The 22197-nt window shown below is 41.3% G+C and overlaps 1 protein-coding gene across 2 annotated transcripts; it reads right to left on the bottom strand.

Annotated features, from left to right (window-relative positions):
* Positions 1–10807: 10807 nt before the first annotated feature.
* Positions 10808–21951, bottom strand: hells (helicase, lymphoid specific). Of its 2 annotated transcripts, none has more exons than XM_063874500.1 (23): positions 21881–21951; positions 21228–21319; positions 20923–21041; positions 20656–20778; positions 20525–20566; positions 20402–20429; positions 20180–20238; positions 20052–20093; positions 19672–19899; positions 19113–19295; positions 18857–18994; positions 18235–18431; positions 16599–16692; positions 15266–15427; positions 14579–14721; positions 13855–13999; positions 13329–13412; positions 12769–12888; positions 12554–12670; positions 12315–12474; positions 12065–12161; positions 11899–11975; positions 10808–11387 (listed from the first exon to the last, which is right to left on the bottom strand). In XM_063874500.1, exons 2-23 carry the CDS (start codon positions 21247–21249, stop codon positions 11299–11301), a joined length of 2469 nt encoding a protein of 822 aa, XP_063730570.1. In that variant the 5' UTR covers positions 21250–21319; positions 21881–21951; the 3' UTR covers positions 10808–11298. The 2 variants fall into 2 exon arrangements, with proteins under 2 accessions (XP_063730570.1, XP_063730569.1); XM_063874499.1 differs by lacking the exon at positions 21881–21951 and adding an exon at positions 21589–21859.
* Positions 21952–22197: the final 246 nt, after the last annotated feature.

Below are 22197 nucleotides of genomic sequence, written 5' to 3'. Positions count from 1 at the left end.
TGAGCACCAGTTGTTGTTAATCATGAAGCAGACACCTCCTCCCTTGCTCTTCCCTGAGTTTATTGTCCGGTCCTGGCGATGAATGGAGAATCCGTGTGGAGCAATGGCGGCGTCCGGTATCGTGGGGTCGAGCCAAGTCTCCGTGAAAACCAAAACATTACAGGTCTTAATGTCCCGTTGAAATGCCACCCTGCTACGGAGTTCGTCCAGCTTATTATCCAGGGATTGGACATTTGCCAGAAGTAAACTCGGTAGAGGAGGCCTGTTTTCACGTTTCCTCAGCCTGACCAGGACCCCGGCCCGGGAACCTCGTGGTCTCTTCCTCCTGCGCTCCACAGGTAGAGCTCCAGCAGGTAAACACGGAGACTCTCCATTGTTTGCAGGTCGTCGTGGATTATTGCTGTCCACCAGCGACCTGATGTGTAAAAGTTGTTCTCTATCATATTGGATGATAGGGCTCGCTTGGGCGGTTTGCATGTTGCAAAAAAAGTTAAAAACAACCAACAAAGTAAAACAATAAAAACACTAAGATGTGGAGTTGTTGAGGAGCTCGAGACACGGCAGCCATCCTCGGCGCCATCTTACTACAAAGCCATGTATGATAGTTGCATGGCTAGAATGCCAACGACCAGTGCTACAACTTCAAGTACCAGCCGACAGGGATAGGTGACCTTGCTGTTTGAAGGTATTACTCCTTATGAACAGAATTCGAAACGGCACGCGGAAATAACGGAGTTCATAGCGAAAGACATGATGCCCATTAGTGTAGTGGCCAATCCTGGGTTTGCGGCTTTGGTGAGAACACTGCATAAGCGGTACAGAATGCCCTCACGCACACATTTTAGCCAGGTTGCCATACCGGAGCTATACAAAAAATGCAGACAGAGAGTTGCAGCCGAGCTGAAAACAGTGGAGTTTTTTGCGACAACAACTGATCTGTGGTCGAGCCGTACGTCGGAGCCATATCAGAGTCTAACGGTGCATTACATTGACGAAGACTTGAATCTCAAAGCTCGCTGCCTTCAAGCATCGAACTTCCCGGACAACCACACAGGGCAAAATATTGCAGCCGGCCTGAGAGAGGGGCTTGCCAGCTGGGATCTACAGGAAGAAAACCACATCTGCATAACGACGGACAACGCATCGAATATGGTGATGGCAGCACAGCTAAATGGATGGACCAGACTGCAGTGTTTTGGGCACCGATTACATCTTGCCATCGGTATGTAAATTATCATCATGACGTATGTCGGCATATGTGTGCGTGATTGTGTGAGCAGAGGAGAGACTGTGTGTGTGTGTGTGTGTGTGTGTGTGTGTGTGTGTGTGTGTGTGTGTGTGTGTGTGTGTGTGTGTGTGTGTGTGTGTGTGTGTGTGTGTGTGTGTGTGTGTGTAAATGTGAATTTAAGAGGTGGAGGGAGAGAATGTGAATGTGTGTATTTATTCCAAAGTTGATAACCTTAATCATACAAGTCAAATTGTATAATTTACACTGTTCTTATATTATTTTGTACACAGGATATGCACTCAAAGATGACAGAGTGTCAAGAGCATTAGGGCTGTGCAAGAAGGTGGTGGGGCACTTCTCTCACAGTTGGAAGAAGAAGGTGGCAATGACTGAAGCACAGAGGGAGCTCAAACTCCCTGAGCACAGCCTCATCACTGAATGCCCAACAAGATGGGGATCCAAAGAAATAATGGTTGCCAGGGTGCTAGAGCAGCTCAAAGCCATTTCTCAGGTATTGTCAGGTGACCGATATGCACGCTCCCTCATCCCATCCTGGTAGGATGTTCAGGTGTTGGAGTCTGTTCACAGTGCACTGCATCCTCTCCTGGACTTTACAGATGCTCTCTCTGGAGAGGAGTATGTGAGCATCTCCTACCTCAAACCAGCTCTTCACCTTCTGGCCACATCAGTCTTGGCTGAAGATCAAGAGGACACTGACCTGACTAGGTCAATCAAAACCAAGGTCCTGGCATACCTCAATGATAAGTACAGTGACCCCAGCATCCAAGAGCGTTTGGATGTTGCATCCTTCCTGGACCCCAGGTTCAAAACCCAATACATCACGCAGACAACATTCCCACTATTAAGACCCGACTCAAGACTGAAATGCTGGAATCAGCAAGGCGTGCATATAGCCAGGTTAGTAATAATTATGTATCTATGATATCAAAAACACACTTCATATTTATTTATTTGTAATCTAACTTCAATACTAATTGCTGTGTTTTTTTTTTTTTTTTTTCATCTGATAGGAGAAGAGGTCTCGTACTGAAACCACTCCGAGGCCTCAAGGTGCACAGCCCTCTGGCGAAAAGGAGAAGAAGTCTCTTGGCAGCTTCTTCAAGATTGCCGTGGCCTCTTCTGCTTCTCTTATGCAACTTGAAGATGTCGCTGAGGCAGAGTTAAACACTTACCTCATGACCCCTGCCATTGATGGAGAAGATGACCCCTTGGCCTGGTGGAAGAAAAAAAAATCTGTGAGGTCCTGAGAACGACACAGAACAATCTTTCTGGCTGACTGCCATACTCATTTTGCACTTTAGTATGTTGTGTGCTGCTGTTACTGAGTGAATATCACATTTCCATTAGTGTTCAAAACGTTTTTTTCCCTTCTTTTAATAAGAACATTCACTAGTTTATTTTGTGTTGATTGGGAGTTTGATTTACCTAAAAGATGTTCAAGTTCCTGCACTTTAGTATGTGTGATGTTACTGACTGGAGATTGTGGTGTATTAAATCTGTTCATACATACAGCTAGTTAAATCGGTTCACAATACAGCTAGTTACTCTCCGAGGTCATGAAGAGTGCAGAGAAGACGTTGTTCAGGGGCCAGATGGTGGGCTGTCGGATGTTGTATAATAACCTCCGAAGTACGTTAGGAAGCCAAGATGAACGGACACATGTCACTTAGTGAGGCATACATTGTTATTGATTACTTCCCGTGAGCACACACACTTTGGATGTTCACATACATGTTTCTCCTATAAATTGCATGCACAAAGACAGTTCGGAGGGACTTCCACAATTGGCTCTGGGAACCTCGCATCGCCCGTGTTGGTGTATGATACTATGCTGTTGTAATAAACCTTATTAAAGCTGGTGTCTCCGGTGACTTCTTCTTCATCTTCACAAATATCGCTACAAGATATACTTCAGAATTGGCGTCACGAACTTGGCCGTCTTGCGATCTTCAGGCGACTCTACAACACATCTCCTGCCAAGGCATCACAGTCCGGTGAGCATTTGTTGGGTTGGATGTGATGTGTTGCTCTGGCTCGCACCGGGCGAAATGATGTGTGGGTATATGCCATGTTTGTGTTGATGTTGGAGTGAGACTCCGTTCTAAATTGGGGATTTATTGCGTAGTGCACAACGCAATAGGGGGGAGTGTATTGAAGTAAAAGAAATAGGGAAACAGGAATGGGAAGGAATATAGGTATAAGTAAAGGATGTGAAGTTAAAAGCAAAAGGGTAGAATAAGCCTAATTAGTAACGAAAAAGGGAGCTACATAACAGTGCAAGATTAACGAAGATGGGCCCCCAGCTTCTTAACGGTAAGACATTTGTAAAGTAGACACTGTGTGAAAATTGACTTTGAAAGATAGTCATATTTGGAAGGTAAGGTAGATAACCCTGGGCCCAGGGCAATTGGTCAACGGTAAAAATATAGAAAGGAATAAGGATAAAGGAAATAAAAGGAAAAGGAAAAAGGAGCCGCGGATTTGGATGAAGCCCTCAGAAGAGGCGATGTTAGATGGGCCTAAAAATCCTGAAAAGTTACTAGGTTGATTTTTTGGGTCTGTTCTGGGAACTGGGTGTAGAATAAGAAAATTCATTGGTTTCTATTTGGCATTTGTTGACGAACAAATGTTGGGATTAGTCATTTGAGTATTTTACACCTATTAAGGTAGCAGACATTTAGAAATAAAGGGATAATAGGAGCGGCAAGGAAAAGCATGCTATAGGGAAATGTATGAATGAGCGCTCTTGGTGAAAGTTAGGATTGACTGCCTACTGTGTGTTTGGAAGAATGCTGAATTTATGGGGTGCTGGACGGAGCTGGGCTCTGCTGCATCTGTGTGTGTGAAGGGCTAAAAATAGCCCAACATTTGAGGGAGAGATACGGAGGAGAGAAGAGAGTCAGTAAAATCCAGGAAAAGGATTCTGTGTACTGTTAAAACATATGAGCCTCTTTGAAGAAGATGTTTTGACGTCGCACTAGTAAAAGATATGAGCCTCCAAGAAGAGGACATTTTGAAACAGTAAAAAATATATGTAAATATATATATGAACTTTTTCTCAGAGGACTTTTATTTGGCTAAAACTGATGAGCTTTCTGGGGAACATTTTCGAATCTGCTACAAATGATGAGTCTCTGTTAAGGGAACATTTTTAAACTGGTTAAAGTGTATGAGCCCCCAGAAAAGACGTTCATGATTTTGAAGAAAAATGAAGAGATCGTTTGAGATATTTATATGCCTATGCAGCACTATAAAGTAACTTTTTGAAGTAATATACAGATGCTGGTTATCTATTGAGTTTGTCTTTGCCAAACGGAGACCTGCAACTTCAATTTCTTGTTTCTATTTTATTCTGTTTGAGTTTGGTTGAGAAAGGGGGGTCTCCTCCTTCCTCCCCATCATCTGTATGTGGGGAAGCTGAAACGCAGAGAGGGGCTGCAGAGGACGTGAAAACCTGGCCAGGATACGATAGGGACTGAGGATTGCTGACTACAGAGGGTGCAGCATTAATCCAGTCTGAATCCAGGCCAGTGCAGTTCTTATCCACAGCTCTTCTATACCTGCTTTTTGACTATATTCAAGTGTGTTCATTTACAGTTAAACATCACTGATATGCCTTTGGTGTACTTTCATATATTTTATTATATGAGTATTTAAACACTTCTAAACTGAATTGGGGTTAATAAATTGCAGGATTTGCATTCACGAGTATACCTGCTGTAGTTGGTTTGGAATAAGGCTTGGCAACAGACTGAGTACACGCATTTTAAATATTTATTAGAGTGTTAAGTTTTGGAGCTTGACTTTGTTGGGAGCGCATGGGCGTGGATTATTGGTTGTCGGTTCGGACTGTGGTACCAGTGTCTTTGTTGTGGTGGCTTTGTTTTTATGGAAATAAGCTGTTCAGTCCCTTACAGTGGGTCATTCTTTTATATCTTTTTCCATTGAAATATTATATTACAATCGAGTAATGAATTGAGTGCACAACACCTACCACTGATTGATTGGTTGATTGAATTTGTCGATTGATTGATTGATTTGATTGATCGATTGATTAGTTAGTTGATTAATTGATTGATTTTGTCGATTGATTGATTGATTTGGTAGATTGATTTGGTGGATTGATTGATTTGATTGATTGATTTGGTTGATTGATTAATTGGTTTGATTGGTGGATTGATTGATTGATTGATTGATTAATTAATTGATTGCTTGATTTGGTAGATTGATTGATTGATTGATTGGTTTAATCGAGTGGATGATTTATGGAAAAATTAATAATAAAATAAATAAACAGAGAGGGAGAAGTGATTTAAATAGCTTTAAGTAGTTTAGAAGTTTCAGCAATAGGGTCAATTTAGGATTTGGGAACGTAAAACACTTGTCAAAATGAAGAAAAAGAACATTAAAACTACCAATCCAAATGTAATTACTCCTGGGGATGTAGTACAGAAGAATAATCCTTTAATTAAGGGTATTGAAAAGAGGTCCGAGAAATGGCACAAACGTTGGCCTGATATTGAACAACCATGGCCAGTGGAAGGGACGCTTAACATTGATGTAATCAATACAATGCAAGTGCTCGTTTCTACCTACAAAACTGACCAAAAGCAGGTAAAGAAAGGGAGAGAAGATTTGGAAACATTAACTTTCAATATGTCCCTGCAGAACCAGGGTGTTTGGAGCGTAAAAAATCAGAGATTCCACAGGACTGTGAAACTGCCCCAGAAGGTTCTGGAGATCCAGTTAGACAAAAGAATACAAGACCAGTTCGAAGTAAAGTCAAACCCAGACGCTACGAAGAAGAAGGCTGAAGTAACGAGGGGGATAGAGTCTGGTGTGGACAGTAGTAAGGAGACTTTTGGAGTTGGAGAACAGATGAGAGAGGAGAATGATGTTGATTCATCTGTGACAGCTCAGGAGGTTAGTCTAGATCTGGAAGAGGAGTTTGCTGATTTCAATAGGTTACTAGAAGATAGGACTGATCAATATCATACAGTATAAAAGAGAGACGCGACATGGAAAGCATATGGATTCGATTCTTCAGTGTTACAAATGAAAGATAAGTGGGCAAGTAGGAACTTATGGTTCCAGCAGTTGACTCATTCCATAAGATCGGTTAGAGGATTTAATTGTCCATGTGTGGTAAGAGTTCCTCCACCAGGCACATGGTTTTCAATTTTAGAGACAGTGCCTCAACCTTTAACTGCTAAATGTCAATCTTATGCCTTATCGTGGTTGTTGTATAAGCAGTACTCAGGAACAGATATGGTGATGGCATTGTCAAGGAATTTATTTTGGCCCAGATCAGATTGTTTTTGGTTCAGAGATTTACCTTACATGGATCTGCTTGCTCAGCTGGAAAATAGGTTAACAACGGTCCCTGAGGCAATGGAGGTAAACCCTGGGAGGGCCAGCGCCTGTTTTTGTTCAAACAAAACTTATGATGGACCAGGCATGTTTATGGGAATATCTGACTGCGATGAGTATTTGATGACCTTGGAAAGGCGTGACCGTACGGTTAGCAATGAACAGTATGAGGTGAAATTCTATGTCCTACACCGTGAACAGCATAGGACGGTGCTGGTGAAGGATCAGCTCTGGCCTGGTAATGTGACTATAGGACATTTCAAAGACCTTTGGTGGGTCTGCGGCGAGAAGGCATATATATTTCTGCCGTATGGGTGGACAGGATGTTGTTACATGGCAACATTGAAACTTCCATATGAGATCTTTTCTATGCAAAAGGAGGGAATACATGATAGGAATCAATCTAATAGTCTCTCCAAAGGTAGAAAGAAAAGGGAGTGGGCACAATTTCATAATTTGGAATCCTACCATTGGAGGATCAGTATAGGAGAAAAATGGGGTATAGGTCTACTTCCATGGTATGGGGTGACATTTTTGGCGGATCACTAGATAATATCACTTATACCTTGCAGGGGTTTGCTAATGAAACCATAAGGGGATTTGACTTCTTATCCAATACTCAAAAGAGCCATAGGTTGACATTGTTAAAGCATGATATGGCGCTGGACTATACTTTGGCCAAACAAGGTGGCCTATGTGTGGCGTTGAATTTAACCGGAGACGCTTGTTACACTTTAATTCCAGATAGTTCGGAAAATATAACTAGTGTGATAGACGCATTGAAGCATATAAGGGATGCGTTTGGCCCATCACAAGGAGCAGGATGGTCTGCAAATGCTTGGTTGCAAGACAAATTCTGACCGCTAGGAGCAGTATTGATCCAAGTCATAGTGGCAGTTCTCATATCATTATGTGGGATGTTTTGTTTCTGTACGCTGTTATTGACCTTCGCAAAGGCTATGATACTGAGATGGGTTGGTGTTGTAATGCCTGGTGATCCATCTCAGATGCCATTATTACAGGTGGCTAGTATAGATGTCGACGAGGCAGAAGTGTGGATAGAAGGAAAGGTACTGGAGAAATATCCATATTGAACGTCCGATTTTGATATACTCATGACATTTATATCTATTAGAGTGTTGTCATGTGGTAGTTATACTGGGGGATTTAGGTTTAGGGGAATATGGAATTCATAACCTCTAATAATATGATATCGTGAATCTGACATTATCATCAGTGTTTGATGTTTTACTTTGCATCTGTTGTTTTCTGCAAAGATACTGGTTTTTGTTTTTCTTTCCTTCCATACGGACAAGGGGGGAATTTACACTGGAGGGATCCAGACACTTGAAATGTACAATTAAAATGGACTGAAGGATTCTGAACAAGGACGTTGTGACAAAGGGTTCGGATTCGACATATGAGCGGCCCTACACTGAGAGTCGTCAACGCTGCTGCAGAGGAGCTGCAGTGTGAACCACTATTGTGTCTTTTTCTTACATATATTTGTATGAGTTATACTTAAACGTCCATAATATTGTCTCTGTATCTTTGTTTGAGGAATGATGTTATCTGATATTGAGTAGTATATTGGGACCTCAGATGTTTTCTTTTTCTTTAACGCCTAGGGAAATTGGGTCTAGGCAGGGAAAGGTCCATTGGAAGGTGCGATGGGTCGACCAGCCAGAATTTGGACAGTGTTTTGATTTTAGTTTCTGAGGTTCCATATGTATGTTTGCTTAAGTTATATTCTACACATATTGTTATAAATAATTAGATTTCCTCCTTTTGATGGGTCTGGAGTACTTTGTGTGGTCGCCTAAGACAGAGGGGCCGTGGGAGAATTTCCTGTCTAGATTGTTTGAGGGTAACTTGGGAAGATGGCTGTCGGACGGGTTTTTCGCTCCCCCACTCCATAAAATTATTATATCCATAAAATTATAGTATAAGTTAAAGTTGTGCTGTAGAAAGCATGTAGTGGAGGAATTGTTACCTATATCAAAATTGTAGTCATGTCTGGTTTATTGTTTTAGTTTCGAGACTCTGTGTCGTCTCGAAGGGGGGAATATGTGGTGTATTAAATCTGTTCATACATACAGCTAGTTACTCTCTGAGGTCATGAAAAGTGCAGAGAAGACATTGTTCAGGGGCCAGATGGTGGGCAATCGGATGTTGTATAATAACCTCCGAAGTACGTTAGGAAGCCAAGATGAACGGACACATGTCACTTAGTGAGGCATACATTGTTATTGATTACTTCCCGTGAGCACACACACTTTGGATGTTCACATACATGTTTCTCCTATAAATTGCATGCACAAAGACTGTTCGGGGGGACTTCCACAATTGGCTCTGGGAACCTGGTATTGCCCGTGTTGGGGTATGATACAATGCTGTTGTAATAAACCTTATTATATACAAGCTGGTGTCTCCGGAGACTTCTTCATCATCTTCACAAAACATCGCTACAAAATATACTTCAAGATCAGTAATCTTTATTTTTTTATATTTATATCTGACTGTATATTTTATTCATTTATTTATAGACTGTCCTGTTCAGACAGTGTTTAAGAAGTGCAGTCCACATGTTTACATCATGTTTCATGAAACGTGAAAAGTTAGACATGTTTAAGAGGTAAAGCCACAGATTTGTTTCCTTTATTGTTGTAATCTGTGCTTTAAATACATCTGATATCGTTTATGAAACAGATTGATTTATTGCTTGTGTTTGTTGAAAAATACATGAGAAGAAGAAAAAATAATCGCATATTAAATCGCAATTGCAATATTGAGGGAAAAATATCGCAATTACATTATTTTCCAAAATTTTTCAGCCCTAGAAATATATAACTCGTGCCATTTTCAGCTCAGCAAAGTACCATGACCTAGTAACTGTAACGTTAACTGTGGTTAAAAATATTTTAAAAAATACCTGTTGTAATGTTACTTAGCTTCAATGCAAATAATAACTAGCAAAGGACCCCACTACACCCTGTCCTTACTGCAAGTTCGCCAAGATGCATTGTGGTTGCGCACATTGAAAAGATCTGATCTTTGTTCCCAATTGAAAGGTTTTCTGTGTTGCTAAGCTGTGTTGTGCCTTGCTCAGCTAACATTAACGTTAGCTAGCTGTTCAGTTCCATCAATGGCATCCGTTGCAAAGCTTAGCTACATAACTTACAAAAGAAACACATTTCCTGAGATACATATAAACCACCAGTAAATGCAGGTTGTACTTTAAATTTGAGAGAAAAAAAATCACAGCTAGGACTTTGCTCGGTAGAACAAAAGTAATAGCGTATTTTAGCCCTTTAGTTCTAATGTTGTTCAATCCAGGCTTCTTTTCTATAATTTTTGTGGTTTGAGGAAGCAAATTTGATGACACTGATGCTCACTCATCTTGGCGTATATATAAATACATATTTATTTCTCTCTATCTATTTCTATATAGATATATAGATATAATAGTTAAAGAAATTAATGAGTATAGCAATAATATATATAATATCCGCAAATTCTGAGCAAAAGTGCACCATAAACCTGACAGCGAAATCAGAACCGCGAATATCCCATATCATAGCAACCAAAACGCCGGTGTTGGGCGCTTTCAGAATAAGGCTGGCGTTTAAACGCCTTGGTGGACACACAGCCTTAGTTTCAGTGAAGGGGAATCTTATGTCATAAAAGCTCCTGTAGGTGTAACAATATGTCTTAGCGGAAAATTGCAAACACTTGTGAAAAGTATATAAAAGTACACATTTGTGGATTTTTATTACATTTAAAACAAGTAGTTATGATTGGACAAGTAACATAAACTTAACACAAGTAAGGATATTTGTGCTTAGTATATTAATCCTTTGATGTAACAATGCTTCTTGGCAATTTATAATCTTTGTGCAATTTTTATGTGGATTTCTTTTTCCCCTTTATATAAAACGTTTAACGCTTATGTGCTTATTGAAAAATATTTTGTGGATAGATATTAACAGACAAATCCCAAACTATATTTTATAAATCCTTCTGCATGCATTTATTGGATTTGATACTCATCTGACCGCATAGCGATAGTTAAAGCGCAATTGCCAAGACGTAAATGTAACTTCATCTCGGAAATGGTACAGCAAAATTCTACCGGGAAAGAGGTGCTTTGAGACGAAAATTATATTCGGCTGAAAAAAAAACAACAAAAAAAGGCAAATAATGTTTTCTTTTATTTTTTAAAAGGCACATGTGTTGTTAACCTACAGGAAAGTGCTTTGATTAAAACATTGTTAAAGATCTGTTATGATTGGCCAAAACAAAATACAGGACTAGACCAACAGCTTTGTCTTGTGAAAAAGATGCACAGACCTTATGAACAGTTGTACTGCTTTTAACAAAAGTAAGTTTCTTCTGATATTGTTGATGAACTGCACGCAAAAATAGCACAACTGTACCTTTTCTTTTTCCTCTTTTCACATGCAAATGGTCAAAAGTCATTGGCAGTCATCAAAATCCCAAATGAGAGTTATTAAAGGGTAGTGGTTTACAAAAAAGGCCACGAGTGAAGACTATCAAGGCGGTAAAAAAGGAAAACAATACACGATACAATGTCTGCAGATAGTAGTCTTAGGAAGGGACGGCGGTTGAGAGCCATCTAGGCGCAGCTTTAGTTTTTTTTTTTCTACTTGCAGGTGTTCTCAGATCAAAGGGATCTCTGAGGAGTTTTCAGTACCCATCACTCTGAACACTCCCACCTTCTCTTTCTTCATGCTCCCCTTCCCTTTGTCTGAAAGTACAGAGAACATCTTTACTTCAGCTCACTAGAAAAATAGTGGCTAAGACAGTCAATTAAAGGACAATGCAATTAACATGACACATTTAAAAAGGTTCACGTCACCCTTCTCAGCAACATTAAAGTCTTTACACATGGCTGCTAAGAAACACCACATCAGGTCTTCTTTTGAAACTGATCAGCACAAACAAAAGTTGGCAGTACTAATTTTTCCACTACATAGTGCGGCACAGCTCTCCCCGCCAGACAGTCTGTATTTACTAATTATTGACAATTTTCAATGTAGTTGTGAGTGTAAGATAATAGATTTAACATTTTATCATATTGTTCATCTTAGTGTAGTCTAACCCTAACAGCAGTTTGATATATTCAACTTATAATTGAACCTTGTGCCTACAGAAGTGTTTTGCACGATCATATAGTAATATCACTGTACAAGTTGTACACGTTATCTTCTGAAATACCTAAGATTTAGTGGAACCGATGTAGTGGTGTTTCGCCTTACCCAGCATGTCGCTGCGATCCAGTAGAAGCTCCAGGTCCTTGTTGCTGATCACCTCCCCCCTCGATGCTTTCACCTTCCTGATCAAAGGGGGACAGACAAACGTTACTCTACACTGTTGAGAGCTCTTGTTTCTCCTTCACATCATCTTAACATTGGAGTGTCTTACTTCTCCGTGCCTCTGGCTCTGAGGAGCTCCCTCAGTTCATCCAGATCAATGCAGCCCTTACTCTGGTTCAGCTCCGCCTTCGCACCTTTGAACTTATCTGCAGAGAAGAAACATCATTAAAGTGGACATTCATACATTTCAGAACTCAGTGCAGTGCTTGCAGTTACAGTATGTGCAGTATATGCAGCAATAGGAATGTACTGCTGCAGTGCCCAAGATGTGGGCAGCACATGAAGGTCAAGCCACTCACTCTTGTGAATGACCATCTGCTCCAGCTTCCTCTTGGCTGAGGCCTTCTCCAGGATCTTCTCATCGATGGTGTTGGCCGTCACCAGCCGGTACACCAATACTGGTTTGGTTTGTCCGATTCTGTGGCAGCGGTCCTGGGCCTGAAGGTCAGCCTGAGGGTTCTGAGAGGGGATGGAAGCATCAGCACACACCAACACTCACACACGTGTTAAGGAGAAATGGACATCATTCTGCACCCACCCAGTCACTGTCGAAGATAATAACAGTGTCAGCAGTGGTCAGGTTGATCCCAAGTCCTCCCGCTCTGGTGCTCAGCAGGAACAGAAATACCCCTGGATCTTTGGAGAACTTGGTCATCTGGGGAGAAAAGGGTCGGATATATAGTAATGACAGAAACACCATCCCTATTAGCTGAATATAAATGCTAAACAATACAAAGAGCATTTTACACTCACATTTTCATCTCTTTCAGAGTATGACATATTGCCATCAAGCCGGCTGTACTGGTATCCCCGCAGATAGCAGTAATCCATCAAAAGATCCAAGATGGACGTCATCTGACTGAAAATCAGAACCTGGAGGCACACAATCAATCAATCCCATGTACCACATAAAAAACACATGTGGGGTTGGGCGATATATAGAACATACACTATTTACCACGGCTTGTTTTACACACACACCTTTTTTTTCTTCAATGAAAGGGCGTTGGGGGACTCGCACCACCAGTCGTTTTATTGACTATTTATGAACTACTCAAAGTTTGTTTATTTTCACTATTTATATTTATATTTAAGGCTAGAATATTGACATCCCTTGGAAGTGATGCTGAACTTAACGTAAATGGCATCTTTTCTTTTGTACCAGGAGCATAAACACAGACTGCAGCTGTGAACTTCATGAATATATGCGGCACATGTTCGACAAAAGGTATTATTTGTGGTAGATATGGTCATTAGTTAATCTGAAGCACTTAATTAATGTTCCACTGTGTACTGGTGTCCTCCTGCTTCACCTTATGTCCCCGTGTCTTCAATGCAGGCAGCAGTCTGTCCAGTATGAGGAACTTCCCGGAACTCTGCACCAGTTGCTCGTCGATCTGCAGCAGAATAGAATAGGAGGATGAAACCCTCTTTATTAGTTACATACATGCAAACAGCACAGCACACAGTAAAATTGGTCCTCTGCATTTAACCCATCCTAGTTCTAGGAGCAGTGGGCAGCTATTGTGCAGCACCCAGGGGGCAATGGGGAAGGGGGATTGGAGGTGTCCGGTGCCTTGCTCAAGGGCACCACAGGCTAGGCATAGGAGGTGAACTCCGGGTAGCAGTCCACTTTCCATATTTCAAGTCTGTTCGGGGACTTGAACCAGCGACCCTACGATTCCAAGTCCAAGCCCCTACTGACTGAGCCATTGCTGGACAAATGTGAAGCATGCACAGTATGTGAAGTAACATCAGTAATATCCCTGATAATACATTCTGTTTGTTTATAAATAACAGTCTGTCAGTTCCTTTGGTAGTACTCCAACGTAACATTACCTTGAACTGCTGTGTGGCGGGGTCCAGGGGATACTCCACCAGGTAAGGGTGGTTACAGCATTTCTTTAGCAGCATAAGAATGTTCTGCACCTTCAGGTTGATCAGCGTATCGTGCGAGCTTTGGACCTCCGGCACTGGAACGGAACTGGAGGAGAGGAGAGGGTTAGACTGTGACCCTCAGCCTGCTCTGTAGTTCATGAAATCAGAAAGTGTTACTGCAGTAACTTTGAGGATTGCGAGCAGAAACAAGCCTCGAATGGAGAAAGAACCGTTCAGCTCCAAAGCCCCGCCAGGCGGTTCTCGCCACAATCCCACAGTTAGAGATACTGTCCATGTGAAGTTACTATCGCAGTACGTTGTGACACCACTCAAAGGCCAAGCATACAGCCGATGCAGAGTTGGGTTATACAAATATGGTAGTGTATGTAGCATAAGATGAAGTATGAAATAAAAACTGTAGGCTTAGTTTGTGGCTACAGCTACAGGCTGATTACCTTAAATGAAATGCATCTTTGTTGCAATAACAATAAACAGTTTGTATTAAGCAATCTATTTGTCCACTTCCATCTTGATAAGAGCTTTAAAAACCTGAAAAAAAAGATCCCATTAACAAACAGAAAATAATTGTTATATTATAGATCAACGGAAATAAGTGACACCACAAAAAGGTAAGAAATCGGATATATTTTTATTATAATCCCGCGAGTGTCTCGGCAGTGCTTACCAATGCTCCAGCTCCTTGCGGATCATTTCCAGATATTTCTCCAGGTCATGAGGTGTGCATCCATCCTCTTCTTGATAGTCTACTACTTTCCGACAGATACGCCTTGGCCTGCCACTTTTAGCCAGGATGACAGGAGCCTCCACCTGCACGCATACACCCAGAGAGCAGACATAACTGGTTACTAACCATGCACACATTTATAACGCATTTTTGTAAAAAGACCTGGTCATATTAACGCACGGTGTCGAAAGGCTGTGAACATGTGTGACGTAAAAGTCCGCTTTTTTTGTTTCTGTGTCTTTTCTGGCTGTTCACAAGTAAATTTATACAGCCCAATTAGTACAAGCTTCGGAACATCTCCAATATTCCATATATCATCCAACCCTATACACAACAAACGGTGACGGAGGTCTGGCTCCGGGAAACTCAATATTAGTAAGGCCATTGCCTTCAGTGAACATATCCCTAATTTGCTGCGAACTAGAACCCTCCTGTGGACAGCGTGCAAATTGTTTTTAAACTATTTAACCAACAATTTTCAGCACTATTAAGTGTAATACTAGTATGCAATTAGCTTTGCCAACCGGGTTCTTAATAGTTGTTTTTCTATAAAAATAAGCCAGACTTGTATACGCCAGCCCACAGTAGCTTTGGGGACTGAACACAGACTAATACACTTGCACACACCTTTTCCTGGCCCAGCAATTTGACAATGGTTTTGTTGACCACAGCGGTATAAAAGGCTTCCTGTTTGTCCGTCAGAGGAGCGTAAACAAGGATCTCCTTCTTAGGTGGAACATCCAGCGTCACGTCGGACTTCAGCCTCCTCAACAGGAACGGAGTCAGAATCTGAAACAAGGGTAAACCTTTAGAAAGCTCACAAACCCTATACCAAGTGTATCATCTATCAATCTGAATGCAGAAAAATGCAACGATAAGTAATGGGATGGATCTTATATCAGAGAATAATGAATGATTGTGTCTTGAGGACAGGAAAGAATCAGAACAACCATAATGTTTGTGCTTTACTCCTCATGTTGCTCGCTCCACATTACGGCTTGATGCACTTTATCATTGTTAGAGATGCCGATGTTTAGAATAAAAATGTTGCCGATGTTTTACTATGTAACCTGTAAGAGTACTGTTACATAATGACCATTACTACAGCCTATCCCTTTAAGAGAGAGAGTGGGTGATACATGTGGCGCGTGCATGTGTAGGGCGAGGGAGAAGTTGAGCGAGTGTAGGCAGACCCACAGTCACAGTTCTTATCCTTCAAAATGATGCCGACTTCAGATTTTCTCCGTCAGATTTTAAAACCACGACGCTAACGCAACTTCTCCCGGTCACCGTGCAAAACATAAATAGCGGCGACTGCCATCTGTGCATGTCGCCTTATTTACCGGTGGTGGTATATAAGAGCTAACAATGCCGATGTATCGACGCATCCCTATTCTTTGCGTTTAGATAGTTAACCTCGAAAAGTAGGCTGGTCCTCACTAGAAACTCAAGATTTAAGAAAATATCCATACACTTGAGTATAGCCATATCATGCTCTGATTGGATAAAATTGTAATTATTTTCTCAGATTTTATGCAAATGGAGGTCCAGTTGTTGAACTATGATGGTTTTCCTTAAAATGAAAATAGAAAAAGGCAATCAACGTCTTTGCTTACAGAATGTAAACATTAATGGTGACCCGTGCATGATGGTACGTATGGTATTGGCAGATTGCGGTTAAAACACAGCCCTTTCAGCAACATTTGTATTCATGAAGATCCTCTGCAGGACGATGTTTCTCTGCTCAACAGAACAGATCCCAGCGCTGTTTAACACTGGTAATCTGTCAATTAAATACTTTTTCACAATAACATAATAACAAATTACAGAGGATGTATACATGCAGAGCAGTTTAACACCAGCTCTATTAAATGTAACAACCCACTAATGAATACATTAGTGCAAGTGTAATAGTCTTCCATTGGTTATAGTTAGTGTAGGCATGGTTTGGAGGACTCACCTGGTGCAACATGCTCAGGATATTCTGCTCGCGCTCAGTAGCCACCACGGTCTCTGCTTCACCAATGGAGTCGATGTCAAACCATGACTCGAAGCTGCAGAGCAAAGTCAACAAGAGGTTAACCTGACAAATCACTTCCAAATGAACAACAGCAGAACTTTGACTCTGAGGCCGATGTAAGCTCTATTTTCTCTAAGAGGATACCGATCATTTCCGTGGGAGAAATGTTACACAACGTGAAAACTTTGGCTGTAGTGTTGCTGCCGAGTCAGGCAGTGTGTCTCTGTGCTCAGATTGAAATACAAACTCTTAATTCAAAGGAAGTGTTATGAAGTGCAGAGAGACAGTTCGTGTTATTTTAGAAACACTTTTTTTTCCTGGCGCAAGAGGGGGATAATTAACAACAAAATTAGCAAAGGCCAAATTGTTATTCTAATATTGGTATCGACCTTCAGAAAATTGCATGCAGTGCATCGCTCATTAGTTTGGATGATGTATGTATGCCAGCGCTGCCATCACTTGATGCATACATGTGTAAATGGAAAGCACTTTCAGTGGCCAGCAGTCCATTTACCATCTAACAAGAAGTCAGAATTCTGCTGCAGGCCGTTTTTAGCCTCCATGGCTCTTAATGAAGTGTGACAAGTGTCAAAGTATTATCCAGCAGCACTGTTGGATCGATGAAGCAACATTTGACTTAGAGTAGGGCTGCACGATTATGGACAAAATGATAATCACGATTATTTTAATCAATATTGAGATCACGATTAATTATCACGATTATTTGTTAAATTTTAACCAAAACATTTTTTATTGACACATCATTATTACTGCTTTCACATCCAGGTGTTACATTCCTGCTAATGTACACATTTGTGCATCAAAATAAAATAGGTCTATATCTCGTCCACTACTGCGTTTTCGTTTTAAAACGAAAACGTGACCATTCACGCATACTGGGCATGCGCGTGCTGGTTGCAGTTGCAGCATTATAAAATGCAGAATTTACCTGCACAACAACTGCTACCACAGACAACAAGGTAAACAGTGCTTTTACTTCGTTATCCATGTTTACCACTGGTAGTCAAGGCTGATCCGACCCGATACCCAGCTGATCCGACCCGATACCCAGCTGATTTGAATTTTTCCGGGTAAGGAAGGGTCACATGGTAGGAGCGTGACGAATCAGAGAAGGATACTCGTGATCGATAAGACCCAATCAGAAAGCGCTCATGGGTGCCTACGTTAGCGTTTCCAAAAGTCTGCGTTTCTGCCTGTCCACACTAACCAGCAGCCCCGGGGCCAGCAGCGTTTCCAAAAGCCTCCGTTATAAAACGAAAACCCAGTATTGTGTATTGTATTGTATACAAGGCTTGTTTTCTCCATCACTCGCTAGAAGCGCTAGACTGGCTTTGGAAAAAAACGTTGATACTGAGCGTTCTATGAACTGAAGCACATATTTAAAATATTTTGATCGTGGGAAGCCAAAATCGTGATCGTGATTAAAATTCGATTAATTATGCAGCCCTAACTTAGAGACTTCTTTCAGAGTCCTACTCAATTTGTCTACAGAAGTCAGCAACATTAAATCAAATCCAGGAACATGGTGAAGAGTTCTTTAATGCACATACTGTACCTCTTGAGGTCGTCAAAGACCTCTGGCAGCAGGAAGTTGAGAAGCGACCAGAGCTCAGCCAGGTTGTTCTGCAGTGGCGTGCCGGTCAGCAGCAGCTTGTTGTCCGTAGGTAGCAGCTTCAATTCCCGCACCAGCCGACAGTTGAGGTTTTTGATCCTGTGGCCTTCATCCACTATCAGGTACTTCCACTGGAAGCGCTGCAGCAGAACAGACATGGCTTCTTATACAATGCTCAAGAGAAGCAGAATACCAAGAGCCTAAGTGCGTTTTCGGAGGGGCAATCGGCCTCTCAATGTAATAGTTTAGTAAATGTAACAATTCTATCGCAAATACATGTTGTGAAACAAGTATACTGCTGCCACGCCCCCCCAATTCAAAAAGCTTGTTTTAATTGAGCAGCAGTCCCAAATATACACACAACGAGAAGTATGGTTGCAGCTTAAATGTAGATCTATGGAAAAATGATTTGGTGCTTGTTGTTAATGCATTCAATATTGTTTTGTTCAATGAACTTTTCAAGCAGGGAGAACAAAACTATGACTATAATATTTTTGCACATCTTGTCCCTATAAAACATGCATGACTGTCAAATGTAATAAGCATTTATTCACAGCAATCCCACCTGTAGGTGTTTTCTATCTATCATGGCAATCTCAAAGGAGGTGACGACCACAGGACAAATACTAAGGGTCCCCTGGGGCCTGCGGATCTGCTTTAGCAGCTGGGCCCTTCCTGGCCCGTGGAAAAGCAGCACAGACACCTGGCAAACACATTGACAGTAAACTACAGCACTTATTAACATACATCCTGTCAAACCTACCATCAGGGTTAGTTGCAATTCAATTTCATATTTCACTTGTGTTTTACGTGTCTCCTACCTCTGGAGTGAATCGCCTGAATTCGTTGATCCAGTTGGGAAGAGTGGAGAGAGGGGCCACCACAAGGAAGGGGCCTGTCACTTTTTTTTCTATCATCATGGCAATGTGAGCGATGCATTGGATGGTCTTCCCCAGTCCCATCTCATCTGCAAGGATCCCGTTAATGCCGTTTTCCCACAGCATCTGATGGAGGGAGCATAATGAATAGCTTAATTATACTATAATATGAGGCTGTACAGAGGTACGGGGTCAGTATGCTACGTGTCCTAAAATGCATCTTGGTTTTGTTACTAATAATAGACTACCAACTTTCCCAAGAAAGAAATTGATTGATGCAGAAAGCAATTTATGGGGAAAAAACGTTACACAGACAAGCCGAAATGTATTCTTTGCTACGAATGCCCAAAGAATATCCTTTATGGCACTTGGTATGCTAAGCTTAGTCACTGCGATAAAAAGACGAGTCTCATTCTCATCCAAGCGCGTGACTCGCTTTATCACAACCAATCGGAAAGGTCTTACGTACTAACTGGAAAAAAAAAACATCTCAACAACTCACCCTGAGCCACTCGATGCCTTCGATCTGGTAAGACCTCATGACCCCCCCGATCAAGAGCTGTGGCTGCTGGGCAGGAACCGGCTGGCCATTCACTTTCCTGTGAGGATCCATTAGATGCTGGGCATTGTCCCGCACCCTCTCAGACAGACGGTTCTTGATGTCCTGGTTTGAGTCACTTATCATCTCAATATCCTCCGCTTGTAGTTTCTTCTGGGCCTGAATCTTGTCCTGTTATCACATGTTTGGTTAACACATGCATGTCCGGATCTGATGTATTCAATGAATCTGGGTTTTTTTTCTACATCAAATTCTACACTTTATGGATCACTAAAATATCTTGACAGGAGCAGAAAAAAGTAAAATCAATAAGCCACTATTACCGCTTCCTCCACTTTTGTTTTCTTAGCTTGCGACATGATTTCCTGGAGGGCAAAAATGAAGCATAACCATTGAGAGCAGATCAGTAAATGAGAAATGTGCAGAGGAGACAAGTGGAATAAGAACTTACTTCTTTTGAAATAACATCTGCTATTTTGTAGTCTTCATCCCTCCTCCTCTTCTTTTTATCTTATTCAATAGAACATTTTGTCAAACACACGTGCATTCATATGTATGCATATCTGAATTTCAAGTTTATAAAACGATATCAAATAAACTGTCAAATTGTTAAGATCAGTATTTATTGGAAAACAATCATTTATGTAAAAGTACATATCAAAGAACCACTCACCTTTCTCAGGTTCTGCACCGTTTGTGTTCTGCATTTAAAAAGACAAATCTCTATGAATAAGATTAGAAACGTTTTTTTTTTTATTCTAAACTTAAATATTTTTCAGGAAAATTTCCCTTTTACCTTCTTGGCCCTCTTATCAGTTTTCTCCTTCCTGACATTTTCCTGCAATGAGTTAACATTAGAGCAGTGAAAGAGAGTGACGCAAACACAATTACTGCAGGAGTCTAACATGTGCCGTTCACACAGCGCACCTCATTCTGCTGCTGCTCCATTTTAGTCAGCAGGAATTTAGAGTAGATGTTGCTTTTCTGAAGCAAATGCTGCAGTCTCTTGAAGCGCACGTCATGAGGATTCGTCTCCCGTGATACCCGGGCCTTTTGAAGAAATCATCATACATTAATGAGTTTGAATAGCAGTTCTTCACTGTACCTTTCTATGATCATCACCAAATTTGATTGTTCTTCTACAAACACATTTAACACAGCTAAAGTTGTTTGTTAAGGAAATAAACAACACACCTCTTCCATCATCTTCTTTTCCTTCTTCTCCCCCTCCTCCATCAGCTGCTTCTCCTCTTCCTCCATTTCTTTTGTGATGGCAACTTCAGAAGTCATATTCTCATATTTCACATTGACATCTACAAAGTAAGAGCAGTGATAATGAGCACATTTCAGGAAAAATACCATATCTTTGCAAAGTTGATCAACTTTCATTAGTTCCTGCATCACTTGTCGACTTTCAAGCAGTTGGTCTAAATTGTATCAGGTCAACAAAAGGAAAGAAAGCCCTTTGGGGCCAAAGATGTGGCTCCCTTGTGACTGACCGTTTGCAGCTCCAGTCTCCATTGCTGTGCCCAGCGGCTCCTCGGGCTCATCAGGTTTGGGGCAGTGAGGGGACCCACTTCGGCTTTCTTCCCTTGGGAACAGGAAGAACACCTCAAAACTCAGGCAGCTCTTAGAAGAGTGTAGACCTCCACAGTCAGTGAGCACAATATGATAAAGAGCTGCATACAACACGACAACTTTCAGCCCCAACAAAGGAGAAACTGATGCCCCCGAATGCTTTCAGTGTTCAGAGCTTCGTGCAGGACAGGAAGACCCTGCATGGTCACACTGATGCATTGTTTAACACATAATTCCTTCACACAACAACATGTTACACTGACAGACATGAAGTACACTTACCCGCTCATGTTTCCACCAGCGAAGCACACGTTTAATAGGTACCGTAAAAAAACGGACGTAATATGATTTGCTCTACTCAAATTGAGTAACTTGTTACTACTTACACAACAATACTATGGTGTCAGATAAAGCTGGCTATAAATGTGGTGTCCGGGAGTACAATGCCGCAGTTATCAATAAAGAAATGTTATCTTCGGTTTGTCAGACTTGTAAGGCCCCTCTGCCTAAATATCAGCGCGTGTCACAAAAACGGAAAGCATCCATAAACAAGCAACTACAATCCGGTCAGTACCTTTCACAATAAAACTTCTTACGTCAGCTTTACGAGGGAGAGCTCGAACGGTAGACAGGTTTATCTTTTACTTGCTATTATTACTTCCGCCATTTTCTTCAGCAGTGTCACACACTTTTGTACTTTTATTACAGGCGGGGCTTCTGTATTTCGCGCCATGTAGGACGAGACTACCTCTTGTCAAATAGGGTGGTGTGTGATTAAAGTGTAGATATTGCAGTATTTAAGACGTAAATAACATGATTGCAGGATTGGATAAAGCCAGTGATAAACTTTTATAAACTAAGAGTGAAGTCATATTTACAGGTTACATAGAA

The sequence above is a fragment of the Eleginops maclovinus genome, chromosome 22, assembly GCF_036324505.1.
Source record: "Eleginops maclovinus isolate JMC-PN-2008 ecotype Puerto Natales chromosome 22, JC_Emac_rtc_rv5, whole genome shotgun sequence".
Classification (NCBI taxonomy): Eukaryota; Metazoa; Chordata; class Actinopteri; order Perciformes; family Eleginopidae; genus Eleginops; species Eleginops maclovinus.
The sequence above is the reverse complement of the archived record's forward strand: the minus strand, read 5'-3'. Positions and strand labels throughout refer to the sequence as shown.